At 39.0% G+C, this 13,926-nt stretch overlaps 1 protein-coding gene across 2 annotated transcripts in view; it reads right to left on the bottom strand.

Moving 5' to 3' along the window:
• Positions 1-6,625: 6,625 nt before the first annotated feature.
• Positions 6,626-13,926, bottom strand: part of dspa (desmoplakin a) — a 68,699-nt gene continuing 61,398 nt past the window's right edge. For both annotated transcript variants that reach the window (XM_072570806.1, XM_072570807.1), the window contains one exon: positions 6,626-11,694. In XM_072570806.1, coding sequence (XP_072426907.1) covers positions 8,539-11,694 — 3,156 coding nt within the window. In that variant the 3' untranslated portion in view covers positions 6,626-8,538. The remainder of the gene's footprint in view (positions 11,695-13,926) is intronic.

Genomic DNA, 13,926 nt, shown 5'->3' with positions numbered 1-13,926 from the left:
CTATTACCCCCAACTCCATCCATCTATTGCACGCTCAGCTACCTCTCCCCCAGCACCACGCACCCCTCCCATTTACCTCTCCACCCCTGAGGCTCCCAGCCTCATTCCTGATGAAGGGCTTTTGCCCAAAACATCAATTTTCCTGCTCTTCAGATGCTGCCTGACATGCTGTGCTTTTCGGGCACTACACTCTAGACTCTAAGCTCCAGCATCTGCAGTCCTCACTTTTGCCTGTCTTAGCCTGTCTTGCAAATAATTCCATAAGGTCATCAACAGGGCAATAATTTGTCCTTGTGACATAAGGCAGCCAGTTATCAAGCAGGTATCAAAACAACCTGTTTGGGTAGCCTCAACTCCTCCTTTTCCCATGTATGGCTAACAGCTTTCAATCCCCTATGTAACAACTCTATTCCAGACAGAGTTATTGCTGGTCTATTCATGTGTAACAGTCGATCTTTGTTGATTCTTTCTATCTATGATCAGTTACTAAAGTTCTGAAGTTTATAATATCAGAATAGACGGGAGCAGCTACTTGCGGGCACGTCTACATTTGGAATGTGGGAGTTTGTTAAAAGTACTAGTGAGAATTCAGGGCCAGCATGCTCCTGTAAGACTGAAGGGCAAAGACGGCAAATCCAGGGATATTGAGAGTTTGATAAAGAAAGAAAAGGAAGCATATGTCAGGAACAGTGCATTGAAAACACGGGAGGTCCTTACAAAGGAAATTAGGTGGGCAAAGAAGGGTAACGAAATACCTTTGGCAGATGGGATCAAGGAAAACACTAAGGCTTTTTATAAGTATATGAAGATTAAGAGGGTTGCCAAGGAAAGAAATGGGACAAATTGATGCCAAAGGGGCAACCTATGTGTGGCGCCAGTAGATGTAGGTGAAGTCTTAAATGAATATTTGTCATCTGTATTCACAGAGGAGATTTAATATTTAGCATATGAATTTATCATTTAAGATTTTGCTGACCACACTTAGATTTCCATCAGTCATTGGCACTTCATGTGCTTCCTTTGTTCAAGATGGGCAGCAAGGATAGGCCAGGTAAATCCAGTTAGTCTGATGTCAGTGGAAGGGAAATAATTGGAAAAACATTCTTAAGGTCAGGATTAATGAATACTTGGAAAGGCAGGGATTGACCAGGAATAGTCAGCATGGATTTGTTAGACAAAGATCCTGCCCATATAATTGAACAGCTTTTTGAAAAGTTGCCCAAATATTGATCAGAGTAGTGCAGTTGATGTGGATTTCATGCACTTCAGTAAGGTCATCGACAAGGTCCTACATGAAAGGCTGGTCCAAAAGATAAGCGTTCATGGGATCCAAGACAAGTTGGTAAACTGGATCCAAAATTGGCTTACAAACAGGAGTCAAAGGGTGATGCTGGAGGGTTGTTTTTGCATTTGGAAGCCTGTGACCAGTGGTGTACCATAGGGATATTTTAGATTAGATTCCCTATAGCGTGGAAACAGGCCCTTCGGCCCAACCAGTCCACACCGACCTGAAAAGTAACCCACCCAGCCCCATTTCCTTCTGACTAATGCACCTAATACTATGGGCAATTTAGCATGGCCAGTTCACCTGACCAGCACACCTTTGGGCTGTGGGAGCACCCAGAGGAAACCCACACAAAACACAGGGAGAATGTGCAAACTCCACACAGATAGTCATCTGAGGCTGGAATTGAACATGGGACCCTGGTGCTGTGAGGCAGCACTGTGCCACCCCTATTTGTTCTGGGACCATTATTTGTAATGCACATTAACAACATAGATGTGAATATATAAGATTGAAATAGTAAATTTGCAGATGACGTGAAAATTGTTCGCATAGTTGGTAGTGAGGAGGGTGGTTCCCAGGCTACAGTCTGATACTGATCAGCTGGAAAGTTGGGCAGAGTGATGACAGATGGAATTTAATCCCAATAAGCGCAAGCTGATGCATTTTGGGAGGTCTAATAAGACGATATACACAATGAATAGTAGGACCCTAGGGAATACGGAGGAACAAAGGGATCTTGGTCTACAAGCCCGTAGATCCCTCAAGATGTTAGCATAGATAGACAGCATAGTGAAGCAGGCATATGGGATGCTTGCCTTCATTAGCCAGGGTATAGAATATAGTAGCAATGAAGTTTCATTCCAACTTCATAAAACGTTTATTAGGCCACAGATGGAATACTGTGTGCAGTTCTGGTCTACTAAGACTCCTATTGCACTGGAGCGTGTGTACAGGAGATTCACCACGATGTTGTCTGGGGTGAAACGTCTCAGTTATGAGGAAACATTGGATAGGCTGGGTTTGGTTTCCTTGGAGCAGAGGAGGCTGATGGAGGGAAATCTGATAAAAAGTAGGAGAGGCATAAACAATTTAAGTTGTGATAATCTCTTCTTCCCAGCGGATGTGTCTAAGGACATAGGGCATAACTTCAAAGTGAGGAGCAAGTGGTTTAGAAGAGATCGGAGATTTTAAAAAATAAAATTCCAGAGGATTATAGATGTATGAAACATGCAGCCTGAGAAGGTGGTAAAGCAGGCACTCTTACAACATTTAAAAAAAACACCTGGTGAGAACTTAAAATGCCAGAGCACAGAAAACTAAGAATCAAGTGCAGGTGTTGGTCAGCATAGACACAGTGGGCCAAAGGGCCTGTTGCTATGCTATATAACTATGAGATGCACCAATTGCTTACTGGTGCCACCTTATCTTGGTGAAGATATATGAAATGGATAAACTATGAGAGACAAGCTTTCATAAAGGGAATAATCTTTTATTGGCATGTGCAAGGATGAATCAGGAGACAATGTGAAGTGCTAGCATTATGATGACCATTACTTTAAAACAAAAGCAATCAGAAACTGGACATACATTGTTCAAACAAACAAAATTGATTGTGAATTACTCATACACTAATAAGCCAATTACAATTCAAAATGCCTTTGTTCATTCAGAAGTCGTAATGGTAAGGAAGGCCTGGGTTTTAAGTGATTCAAAACACTAAAAGGAAGATTGCAGTCAGAAGATGATCTTCAATAAACAGAACACAAGTGACCTGTATCCAGCCACCTAGTGTGATGAACTGATATCCTTAAGTGCGTGGCCTCTTAAAAAAAAATCACATTTAAGTATTATTTATTTTATGTTCTGATAAACTTAATAAATTTGTGAACCCTGTGAAAACGTATTTCTGGCCGGAATAGGCCCAGTAACTAATAATGATCTTTGAACTTAGGCTCTCTCAAAATCAGGTCTTTCAAATAAATTACAATTAGAGACTATGTCAAAGTGCACCCCAAAATCTTAGTCTTTGCGCCATAAAATCCCTCCTCTTCTGAGCTGCTGTGCCAAGCTGGATTAATAGCGCTCTTGAAAAGCACCTTGGCATGTTTTATTACGTAGTGTTGTTAATGTAAGTTGTTGAAATGACAGCCAAAATAAAGAAACTCAGCAAGTTTGCCAACATCTGTGGAGAGCAAAAGAATATTAACGTGGAGTCCAAAGTGACCCTTCTTCCGAACTACAGATGATGCAAGATTTGGAGTCAGTGACCTCTTCAACAAGGATTGTGTATATGGATTACGAATATAACCATTAAAATGAGGGTAAAATGTGTGCCAGCAGAAGAGGATAGGCCGACAATCTGCTATATACCTGTCATGGTACGGTCATGAAACCTCTTGGGATACAGGTCTGCAATTCTGAGATAAGAATTGGCAGAAGACATCTGTGCCTTACATCTCAATGTGGTACAAGAAAACATTTTAAAGATTTCTTGGCAAACCCAGCATAGTCTCAATCCTTCACTGTTCGGATTCAAATAATGGTTTAGAGCTGAGACTCAAGCATTATAGTTGTGAAGTTTTAATTTATTTCTTCTTGAAATATAGTTATTCCTTCTGTGGCCACCAATAACAGATGGTCCAGTAGAAAATATTTTTGAAAGTGAGACAAAAGTATTTCCTAAGTATTCTGCTGACTCCTCTGCCTGCTGTGGACTGAAGGGAGACTTACCTTTGTAAAAAGGATAAACTTAATTTCCAAGCACTGATCAATTATTGCTGTTTCACATGAGATATGTGCTGGGAATTATCTAAGATTTTCAATTTAATTATTAAAAAAATGTTTGAAACGTGTGTGTCTTTATTTACGGTTGAGGACATTTCATTTTACTGAAGTTAAAAAAAAGTAACAAAAACCATTTTATCTCTGACACGAGGTATTGCATTTTGGTACAAAAAACAAAGGAGGGAGCTAATACAATTAATGATAGGCCTTGGGTAGCGTTGTAGAACAGAGGGACCTAGGGGCTCCATAATTCTTTGAAGTTTGTGCCACATATAGACAGGGTGGTTAAAAAGGCGTTTAATGTACTGGCCTTCATCGTTCAATCCTTTGAGTATAGGAGTTGGGAAGTCATAGAATCATAGAGCATATTGAGGTTGTACATGACATAGGCCTCTTATGGAGTACTGTGTCAGTTCGGTCACCCAGTTACATTAAGGATATTAACCTGGAGAGGGTTTAGAAGAGATTTACTAGGATATTAACGTGGAGTCCAATGTGAACCTTCTTCCGAACTACAAATGATGCAAGATTTGGAGTCAGTGACCTCTTCAACAAGGATTGTGTATATGAATTACGAATATAACCATTAAAATTAGGGTAAAATGTGTGCCAGCAGAAGAGGATAGGCCGACAATCTGCTATCTATGTGTCATGGTACAGTCATGAAACCTCTTGGGATACAGGTCTGCAATTCTGAGATAAGAATTGGTAGAAGACATGTGTGCCATACATCTCAATGTGGTACAAGAAAACATTTTAAAGATTTCTTGGCAAACCCAGCATAGTCTCGATCCTTCACTGTTCGGATTCAAATAATAGTTTAGACCTGAGACTCAAGCTGGGTATGGAAGGTTCAAGTTATAAAGAAAGGCTAGATAGGTTGGGATTTTTTTCACTACGAGGTTGAGAGGAGACCTTATAGACGTTTATAAAATCATGAGCAGTATTGATAGGGTTAATGGTAGGTGTCTTTTCCCTAGGATGTGCGATATCAAACTAGGGGACACATTTTAAAGGTAAGGAGAAAGATTTGAAAAAGTCATGAGGGGCAATTTTTTTTTAAAAGGAGGGTGATTTACATGTGAAATTAATTTTGAGGAAGTGGTGGATGTGGGAACAATTACAATGCTTAAAAAACATTGAGATAAGTACATGAATAGGAAAGGTTTGGAGGGATCAGTACCAGGAGCAGGAAGGTGGGACTAGCTTAGTTTGGGATAACATTCGGCACAGACTTGTTGGATCAAAGGGTCTATTTCCATGCTGTATGACTGAGTCTTCTTCAAAAAAGACATCTTAAGTTATAATCAGTAAATCAATACAATGATAAACATTAAAAGATTGGATTTTTATTTTAAATAAGTACTGTATAATCTTGAACATTTTGCAAGTGTGCAAAACTAGCAGAAACTGTTCTATCAAAGGAACCTTTCCAACTTTTGATGCACCATGAAACATCATCTGTCAGTCTAGCCCAAATATAAGGCTCATTGTTCAGAAGCTAATTTAAGATTAGTTTTCCTCCAAAAACATTAATGACATCTTGGTTTAAAAGTAAAGTTCGATTAACATCAGTTTGAACTACTCAGTAACCTAATAGTGATATCCTGTAAAGTGATTTGAAAAAAAGCCTCTTGAGAGACCCACTGTTCATAATCTATTGGAAAATCTGAAGCGTTAAGATGCTAGTCAAGAATTGCTATCAAAAAAGAGGAACTGAGGGTTATGCTTCTTTGACCTGATCACTTGGCAAAAGTCATAAAAATTATAATGGTGGACACTGTCCATTTCACAACTACAAGGTTATTTGAATCCTTGATGAGAGGCTATCAATTCCAGTGCTTAATGCACATGAAAGAAAATGTTGACTTTTCTAAGACTTCATTGAAGTGAAGGAATTGAAATATAATAAATGGGTTTTTATGATTAGCATTTTTTTCACTATAATAAAATCCAAAATAACCCTTACAATATCTAAATTATTTTTACTTTGTCTGATCTATTTATGGGTCCTTAGGTCTACCCAGAATACATACTAGGTGAGTTGGCATGGTCGGTGAAAAGGCAAAAGATAATGGATAAGATACATGGATGCTATAATAAGCCTGAGGGAGCAAACGGGGATATAAATCAACATGTATGGGTCATCAGACAAGTGTACAAAGTGAGGTATCTAATTTTTAATTTAAAACTTTATACACCAGGCTCAAGTTCCAAGGCAGGCAGGCAGGCAGGCTTTCTGCCCATCTGGCTCCATACCTGGCATCCTGCTCAGGTCTTCCTGGGTCACTTGCCAATTTTCCAATCCCCTGCACTGAAAATTAGGTGGCAGCTATTTTAAAGGACAGGTTCACATACCTGGAAATTCATCTGTCTCTGCACACACCCAGCCCAGGAGAAACATTTGGAGCCTAGGTGTGGCCAATCATTCACCAAAAACCATGCCTCCTCTACCCCGAAATTGCACTGCCCACTTATATAATGATATTTCAATATGCGAACATAATAGGATTGATAACATAATTATTTAATGAGATACAAAGTCACTTAAAATAATGAAATTATGAAACTTTATTAATAAAAAAGAATACAATCTTCAAATTCAGCATGCACTCAAACCGAAAATCCAAGTAATGAATATTCATCAAAAAAAACAATGTTAAGAATGATTTCCTCTATCCCACTACTGAAAACATCCTACTATAAGGCAGTTATGAGATTACATTCACTCCAGTGAAGCCCCTTAAGATCAACTTATATTCTTTATATACACAAACCTTTCAATACAGAATAAACTCAGTGCTACACAATAAAATCCCATGAAGAATTAACATTTTTAACTGTGTTTCTTCATTGGCACAAATGTAAGGCATTTTGAACCAGCTATATAATAGTGTTAACCACATAAAAGAATCTCTTCAATAGGTTTTGTACTGAAATCCATAAGCAATAAAAAAATTATGTCAATTTGAATAGATTGTTAACTCCATTTTTCTCCCTGTCACATTATCACCAGACCCACCAAATGATCAAAACTCGGCCTTGAGCATATTCAATGACATAGCCTTCACCGCTCTCTGTGGAAAAGAATTTCAAATACTCTCAGAAGGAAACTCTTTCTCATCTCTATTGTAAATGGGAAAGGCCTTAGATTGAAATTGTACCCTCGAGCTCTAGAACGTGATGGAAACACTCAGGTCTAGCAGCATGCACAGAGTGAGAAAAGAGAGTTCAGGCCAGTGAGGTGAATGGTGTAAAAAACAAAGCAAATTACTGCAGATGCTGGAATCTGAAACCAAAAATGAAAATGCTGGAAAATCTCAGCAGGTCTGGCAGCATCTGTAAGGAGAGAAAAAAGCTGACGTTTCGAGTCTAACTGACCCTTTGTCAAAGTTGCCAGACCTGCTGAGATTTTCCAGCATTTTCTCTTTTGGTTTCAGATTCCAGCATCCGCAGTAATTTGCTTTTATCCAGTGTTTAACCCACTGCCACCTCTCTTCCAGGAATGCCTACCCTGAAGAAGTACTGCTTTTCTCTCAGACAGGGATTTCATTTGTCTCTCTCCCCCTGTCCACCTTCACTGCTTTCCTTTTCTCTCTCAGTGTTAGTCAAGGTATTTACTAAGACTCGCTTCCACAGCCATATTTCCTTCCTCGGTGACTGTCTTCACCTCAGACTTACTCCACGTGGATTTCAACTCAAATTCCACCCTGCATGCAGCCTCCAGGATTACAGGTACTTGCACACAGCTTTGACAAAGGGTCAGTTAGACTCGAAACGTCAGCTCTTTTCTCTCCTTACAGATGCTGCCAGACCTGCTGAGATTTTCCAGCATTTTCTCTTTTGGAGGTGAATGGTGACCCTTCTTCAGAATACAGCACACAATCTATTTTGGAGAGGTGTTACTCTTGACTCGAAACCTGAACCCTACCTCCCAGTCTCTCATTATTTTCAATACTATACTTTCATTTTAGATTTCCAGCGTCAATATTTCGTTTTTGTTTTGCTTCAGGTATTATCTATCAAAGGAGCCAGATGCATAGCAATTGCATGGTAAAGTATTAGGTAATCTCCCATAACCTCATAATTCCCATATAAATATCACTGGCTATGAGAGTTATTGTGGCATTTGGGGATGTGTGTGTCAGCTGCAGTCTTCAATTCTGAATGTGGGTTGGGCCATCAGTCTTCCATAGCATCCTAGCTCTCTAATGGTGCCATGGTGCTGATAATGCACACAAGTGAGCAATCTCTTAATACCTCACCTCAGCTGACAAGCTAACCTAAGTGAATCATTTATTATTTGAAATCTTGGGATATTGATTAATAAACATAGCACAAATTAAACAGGTACTGATTTTGACAGGGCACAGGTGTGGAATAAAACAATCTGAAAATAAAAGTAAAGATTTGGATCTTCAACAAATTTTGAAAATCCACATTGCTTTGATATTTGTAGCAAACGGTTAGCGCATGGAAGAAGTGCTCAAATGGGTTGTGTGTGTACTGACAGACACATTGTAGGAGGTGGCGTCAAAACTTCCTCTTCGCGACCCGCTTCGTGAACCTGAACGAGAACCTGAACGCGAATTTGGTCCAGAGAATCCACCTGCATTATAAGCACTGTTAATTCCTTTTGTAGAAAATGATGCAGCTTCCAACATCCGTAGGCCAGTTTTATCTTCAACCATAGATCGATCTACTGCCTCTTTATATGAAATCTTCAATTTTGTTTTAGGACAGGTTAGGCTTTTTGAATGGCTACTGGTATCTTTCAGTTTCTCCGCTGTTTTGGCACCCATGAAACCTTTTCTTACTGCTTCATCAACAGTGATTCGTCCCGAAACATTTGGCACAACGAGTCCACCTGTCGCCATCTGATACTCAAGGAATCGTTGTCCGGCTTCATACGGTAACCAATTTTCTTGCATTGCTTCTACTGCAGAAAGCCTTTTTTTGCTCTTCACATCTTCAAAACCAACATATGCTTTCTGTGCTGGCTTTAATCTCTTTCCCATGTCTTCATCAATAATAGCCTGAGATACAGCATCGTGAATGAGCAGTTTTTGACCATTTCCAGGATTTATTATACCTCCTGTACAGGCCTGGGCTTCCAACAACCTCTGGCCTGTAATAGCATCAACAATGTTACGACGTATAGCTTCAGAAATTGTTATCTTTTCCAATGTTTCAATATCAAATATAGCTGCAATCGGACTGGCATCATCTAAAGATTCAAAAGATGTTATTTTAATAGTTGGGGATAGGCATGGATTAAGGTTTGTCAAACTGTTTGGTGCACTTCCATTATATGTGCTGATATTAATCTTATCAGTGAACATGTCTGCAAACTGCGTAAGTGTCATACTTCCAGAGCGGTAGGCATCAAGACTCTTCTTATCAATTAAACCTTTCTTTAAAGACTCTTCAATGTCATACTGATTACCAGTTTTTCTGTCAACAATAACTGTCCTTGTGGTTCCATCCGAACCCGTTATTGTTATTTCTTCCCACTCTGCTTCCTGTTCAGAAAGCTCTAGAAAAGTCTCATAATCAATCAAATCCTTATGGTAGGCTTCACGAACTGTCATTTCTTGATTTGTATCAGGATCTACAATTACAACTCTACGTTTTCTCACCGCAGATGACCTGGTGGTTTTGGATTCCTTTTTCTTTTCTCTCAGTGGCAACAAACAAAGACCTGTGGATTTATCAGTTATGCACCGGTCAACTAACTGAAGATAGGTCAGATTTTCTTCTGTGTTGGGATCAAAGAAGCCTTTAGTATCATCAGCTGGATCCATCAAAATTTCATTCAATTCTTCATCAAAATAATTACGTTTGTAAGCAACATCAACTGGCAAACGATGGCTATGCTTTGGATCAATAATTCCTCCGGTTGCAATTTGAGCTTCCAGCAAGCGAATACCATGACTGTGCTCGATCAGGCCTTTCCTCATTGCCTGAAACAATGAGATGATGTTCCCAGTTTCTGGATCTTTATAACCAGTAACAGCCCTTTCTGCTGAAAGTAGTTTGCTTTTGAATTCTTGACCTATAATTCCTTTTGCAGCGGCATCCTCAACTGTCAGCTTTTGGTTATTGACAGGATCAACTACAAAGCCTGTGGCTGCCTGAGCTTCCAGAAGCTCGAGGGCTGTGCCCTGTCTAAGCAAGCCTTTCCTCATGGCATGGTAGATTGGAAGCTTCTCCTTTGTGGCTTCAACATATATTCCTGAAATGCTACTGCTGCCTTGCAGGTAGCCCCTATACTTGTCACTGATTTGCTCTACTGTTACTGTTCCTTGCACAAGAGCAGCAGCTGTATTTTTATCTATAACCTTGGCTTCCACAAGATGGTCTACTGACACATCTGCTCTAATCCCTGGTATCATTATTTCATGCTTTTCCACTGGCAAAAGAAGCAAATCTGTTCCAGGATCTGTTCTACAGGCCAACTTCAGTTGTTGATAGGACACTTTTGTCTTTGTATTTGGATCAACAAAAATTTTTGAGTCATCAAAAGGAGAGGCAAGTGTTTGATACATTTCTGCATCAATCAGTCCCCTTTTATAAGCAAGCTCTTTTGGCAGATATACACTGTTCACCGAATCAATTATCCCTCCTGCTGCGATCTGTGCTGCAAACAAACGAAGACCAGTCTCTCGGTCAACAATATCTTTCTTCATTGCTTCATACAGGGAGATAACTTTTCCTGTAAATGGGTCTTTAAACCCAGTTGCAGCCTTCTCTGCTGCCAGAAGTTTGTCTCGATCTTTATAGTCAACAAGGCCCACAGCCACAGCTTCATCCACTGTCATCTTCTTGTTTTTGTTTGGATCAATGATATGCCCAGTGGCTGCCTGTGCTTCTAAAAGTGACAAGGCCACATCAGGAGTAAGAATATTCCTTTTCGTTGCTTCTGACATTGAAAGTTTTTCTCCATTTTTCTGTGAGTAGACTCCAGCTATGTTCTCCAAACCACGTAGATTCAATTTAATTTCATCTGAAACATCCATTGTTGTTTTCTGGCCTCTTAACAGCTGATCTAAAGTTGATTTATCAATAAGTTGGCAATCATACAACTGGTTTGCTGTGACCTTTTTACGGACTCCCTCAAATAGAAGTTTTGATGAATCAACTGTAACTATATTCTCTGTCTGAGTTTGTTTGTTGAAGGTTGGCACTTCTTGACTGAGTTTTTCTATTTCTAATTTAGCTTTCATACGCAGTGCTTCCAGTTCAGATCTCTTCGTTCTTTCACTTTCCTCCAGTTTCTGTCTATACCTTTCTTCGGTCATTCGCAGTTCCAATTTCAATCTGTCAATTTCAGCTTTTAACTGTTCAAATTCATTGCTGGTTTTGCCCTTTTCTAATTGTCGTATTTCTGCTTGATTCTTCCAATAACTTAGATCAGATTTAACTGCATCAATTTCATCCTGAAGTCGTTGCTTCAAGCGGGATTCAGCTTCTAGTTGTGCCTTTATTCGACTTAGATCATCTTCATACCGTTGAAGTCTCGATTTATCCTGCTCTAAGAGCTTGATTTTTAGTAGGAGAGACTCCTTTTCTTGCAAAATCTCTTTTTGAGCAGAATGTGTCTGCTGAATCATATTAGTCGCCTAAATGTTAAGGTAAAAGATAAATAATTATTTCTTTCCACATTTCAAAAGTGAAATCATCAAAATACAGATTTTTAAAATGATTACTTTAAACCAAATATATATATTTGCTCAATATCAATATTATTCTTCCAACTAGTTGTTTAATTTAAAGTTTGTGCTATAGAGATTAATCTTTCAAATGAAAAGCTAAGTTATTCTATGTTGCCAATCTCAAAAATATTTCTCCTGTGGTTTAGTTATCTATTTTTAACATTATAATTTCCTCACTTTTCGTAGTGAAGTAGAAATGTTTTAACATGCAACATTATGAGATCTTCATCAGAACAATTGCTAAGCAAATTTAAAGAACTGGAGCCTGTATTGAATGGGGAAGAGGTGCCTTGGAGTATTCTTATTTAAATTCTCCAAAAAATCTTTAAGTCATCGTTTCCTCAATAACAATTATAAGCAGAGGAGATACTTGGGCCCATTTTAGACAAACTTTCTCAAGTAGGACCATTGCAAGGCTTACTGTTATTGTCTTTTCATATGTGACCACCCTTCTGAGTTTGTTGCTATGTCTAACTTTATCTGAAAGGCAGTGAAACAACATTTCAAGCACACAACTCTTCCCCCCCCACCCCCCTCCAACCCCCCCCACCCCCCTCCAACCCCCCAACCCCCCACCCCCCACCCCCCCACCCCTGCAAACACCACAGGTCACTCAAATGCAACTGGACAGTTGAATGAAAATCCCAGGGACAATTCCTTCCTGCTTCCAAGATAGGCAATCAAATTCAATATGATACTCCATGTTTTTGCAGTTTAGGAATCTGTGATTTTCTGGTGTATGATACACACATATGAAAGATTTAGTCTATTTGCAGTCTGGTCTGTTTGTTTGCTAATACTCAACTAAGGGCTAGAAAGGATTTTGGAAAGATATATCTTGGCAACTCTCAAAGGAAATTAAGATGAGAAATTCACATTTTATGAAAAGGCCAAGAAGAGAGCTATGATCATTCACCTGGTGGATACTTGATTTGAAAACAAGTTATACATATCATTGGATTAAGCCCAAGAATACTGCGGAGAATGAAACAAGGGATATCTCTTTTAAATGCTTTCAGCATCAATTACAGCATCAATTCTCTTACACTGCCTCCTACACTTTATTAAGCTGTCATTTTCATTGCTGTTCCCCCATTCTACAATAAGAGAAACACATCACCATACACTTACAGGATATGTAAATTGCATTAATGACTGTTAATGTGTCTCCTTTTCATCCTTAACGATAACAAGGATTGGATGGAACAAGTGGGGTAGTAAATTAAGGTCATGCTCCACGAAATGATAAAGAAAACTCTTTCATTGCAATGTTTGTGTTTCAACATCTACATTCCCACCTACCCCCAAAAATCTAGGATTTCCTTTCCTAAACCAAATCTGTCTCTGCTTTAAAAATAACACTACTCTGAAGAAAATTCCCTTCATCTGTTTTGAAGGAGCAACCCACATTTGAAAATAGTGACACCTAGTTCTGGGCTACCACAAGAAGAAACTTCATTCTATATCCACTTTGTTAAGAACATTCAGGATCTTATGTGTCTCAATCAAGCCAGTCCTCACTCTAAACCCCAGTGGAAACAAGCCTTGCCTGTTGAACCGATCCTTTTAAGTCTCATTTGAGGTATCAATCTAGTAAATCTCCTCTGAATTACCTTCAATGCATTTACATCTCTCAATTTTGTTACCAAAACTACATAAGAGTATTCAAAGTGTGGTCTCATCAATGAGCAATATAAACAAAGCATGACATCCTCACTTTTAAGTTCAACTAGTTTTATAATAAAAAGGATAGTATCCCATGAGTCTTCTTCTGACCTGTACCTGCATATTAATTTTTAGTGACTCTAGAACACTTCGATCCCTCCGCAATTCAGAATTCCATAGTTGCTTTTCATTTCTCCAGTAATAATCTGCTTCTTCATTACTACTATCAGAGTGAATAATTTCATATTTTTCAAAATTATACATTATCTGCCTGATTTTTGCCTACTCACTAAACCTTATTTGTATCCTCTGACAACCACCTTATCTCTTCTTCACAACCTACTTTCCTACCTATCTTGATATCTATGTACAATTATAGCTAGCAAGCCAAGACGAGTCAGAGTTAATTATAAGTAGTTTGGCCTCTAGCACAGAGCCTTGTGATACTTCTCTCACTCTAATCTTACTAACAGC

Source organism: Chiloscyllium punctatum, chromosome 5 (assembly GCF_047496795.1).
Source record: "Chiloscyllium punctatum isolate Juve2018m chromosome 5, sChiPun1.3, whole genome shotgun sequence".
NCBI classification, from domain to species: domain Eukaryota; kingdom Metazoa; phylum Chordata; class Chondrichthyes; order Orectolobiformes; family Hemiscylliidae; genus Chiloscyllium; species Chiloscyllium punctatum.
The sequence above is the reverse complement of the archived record's forward strand: the minus strand, read 5'-3'. Positions and strand labels throughout refer to the sequence as shown.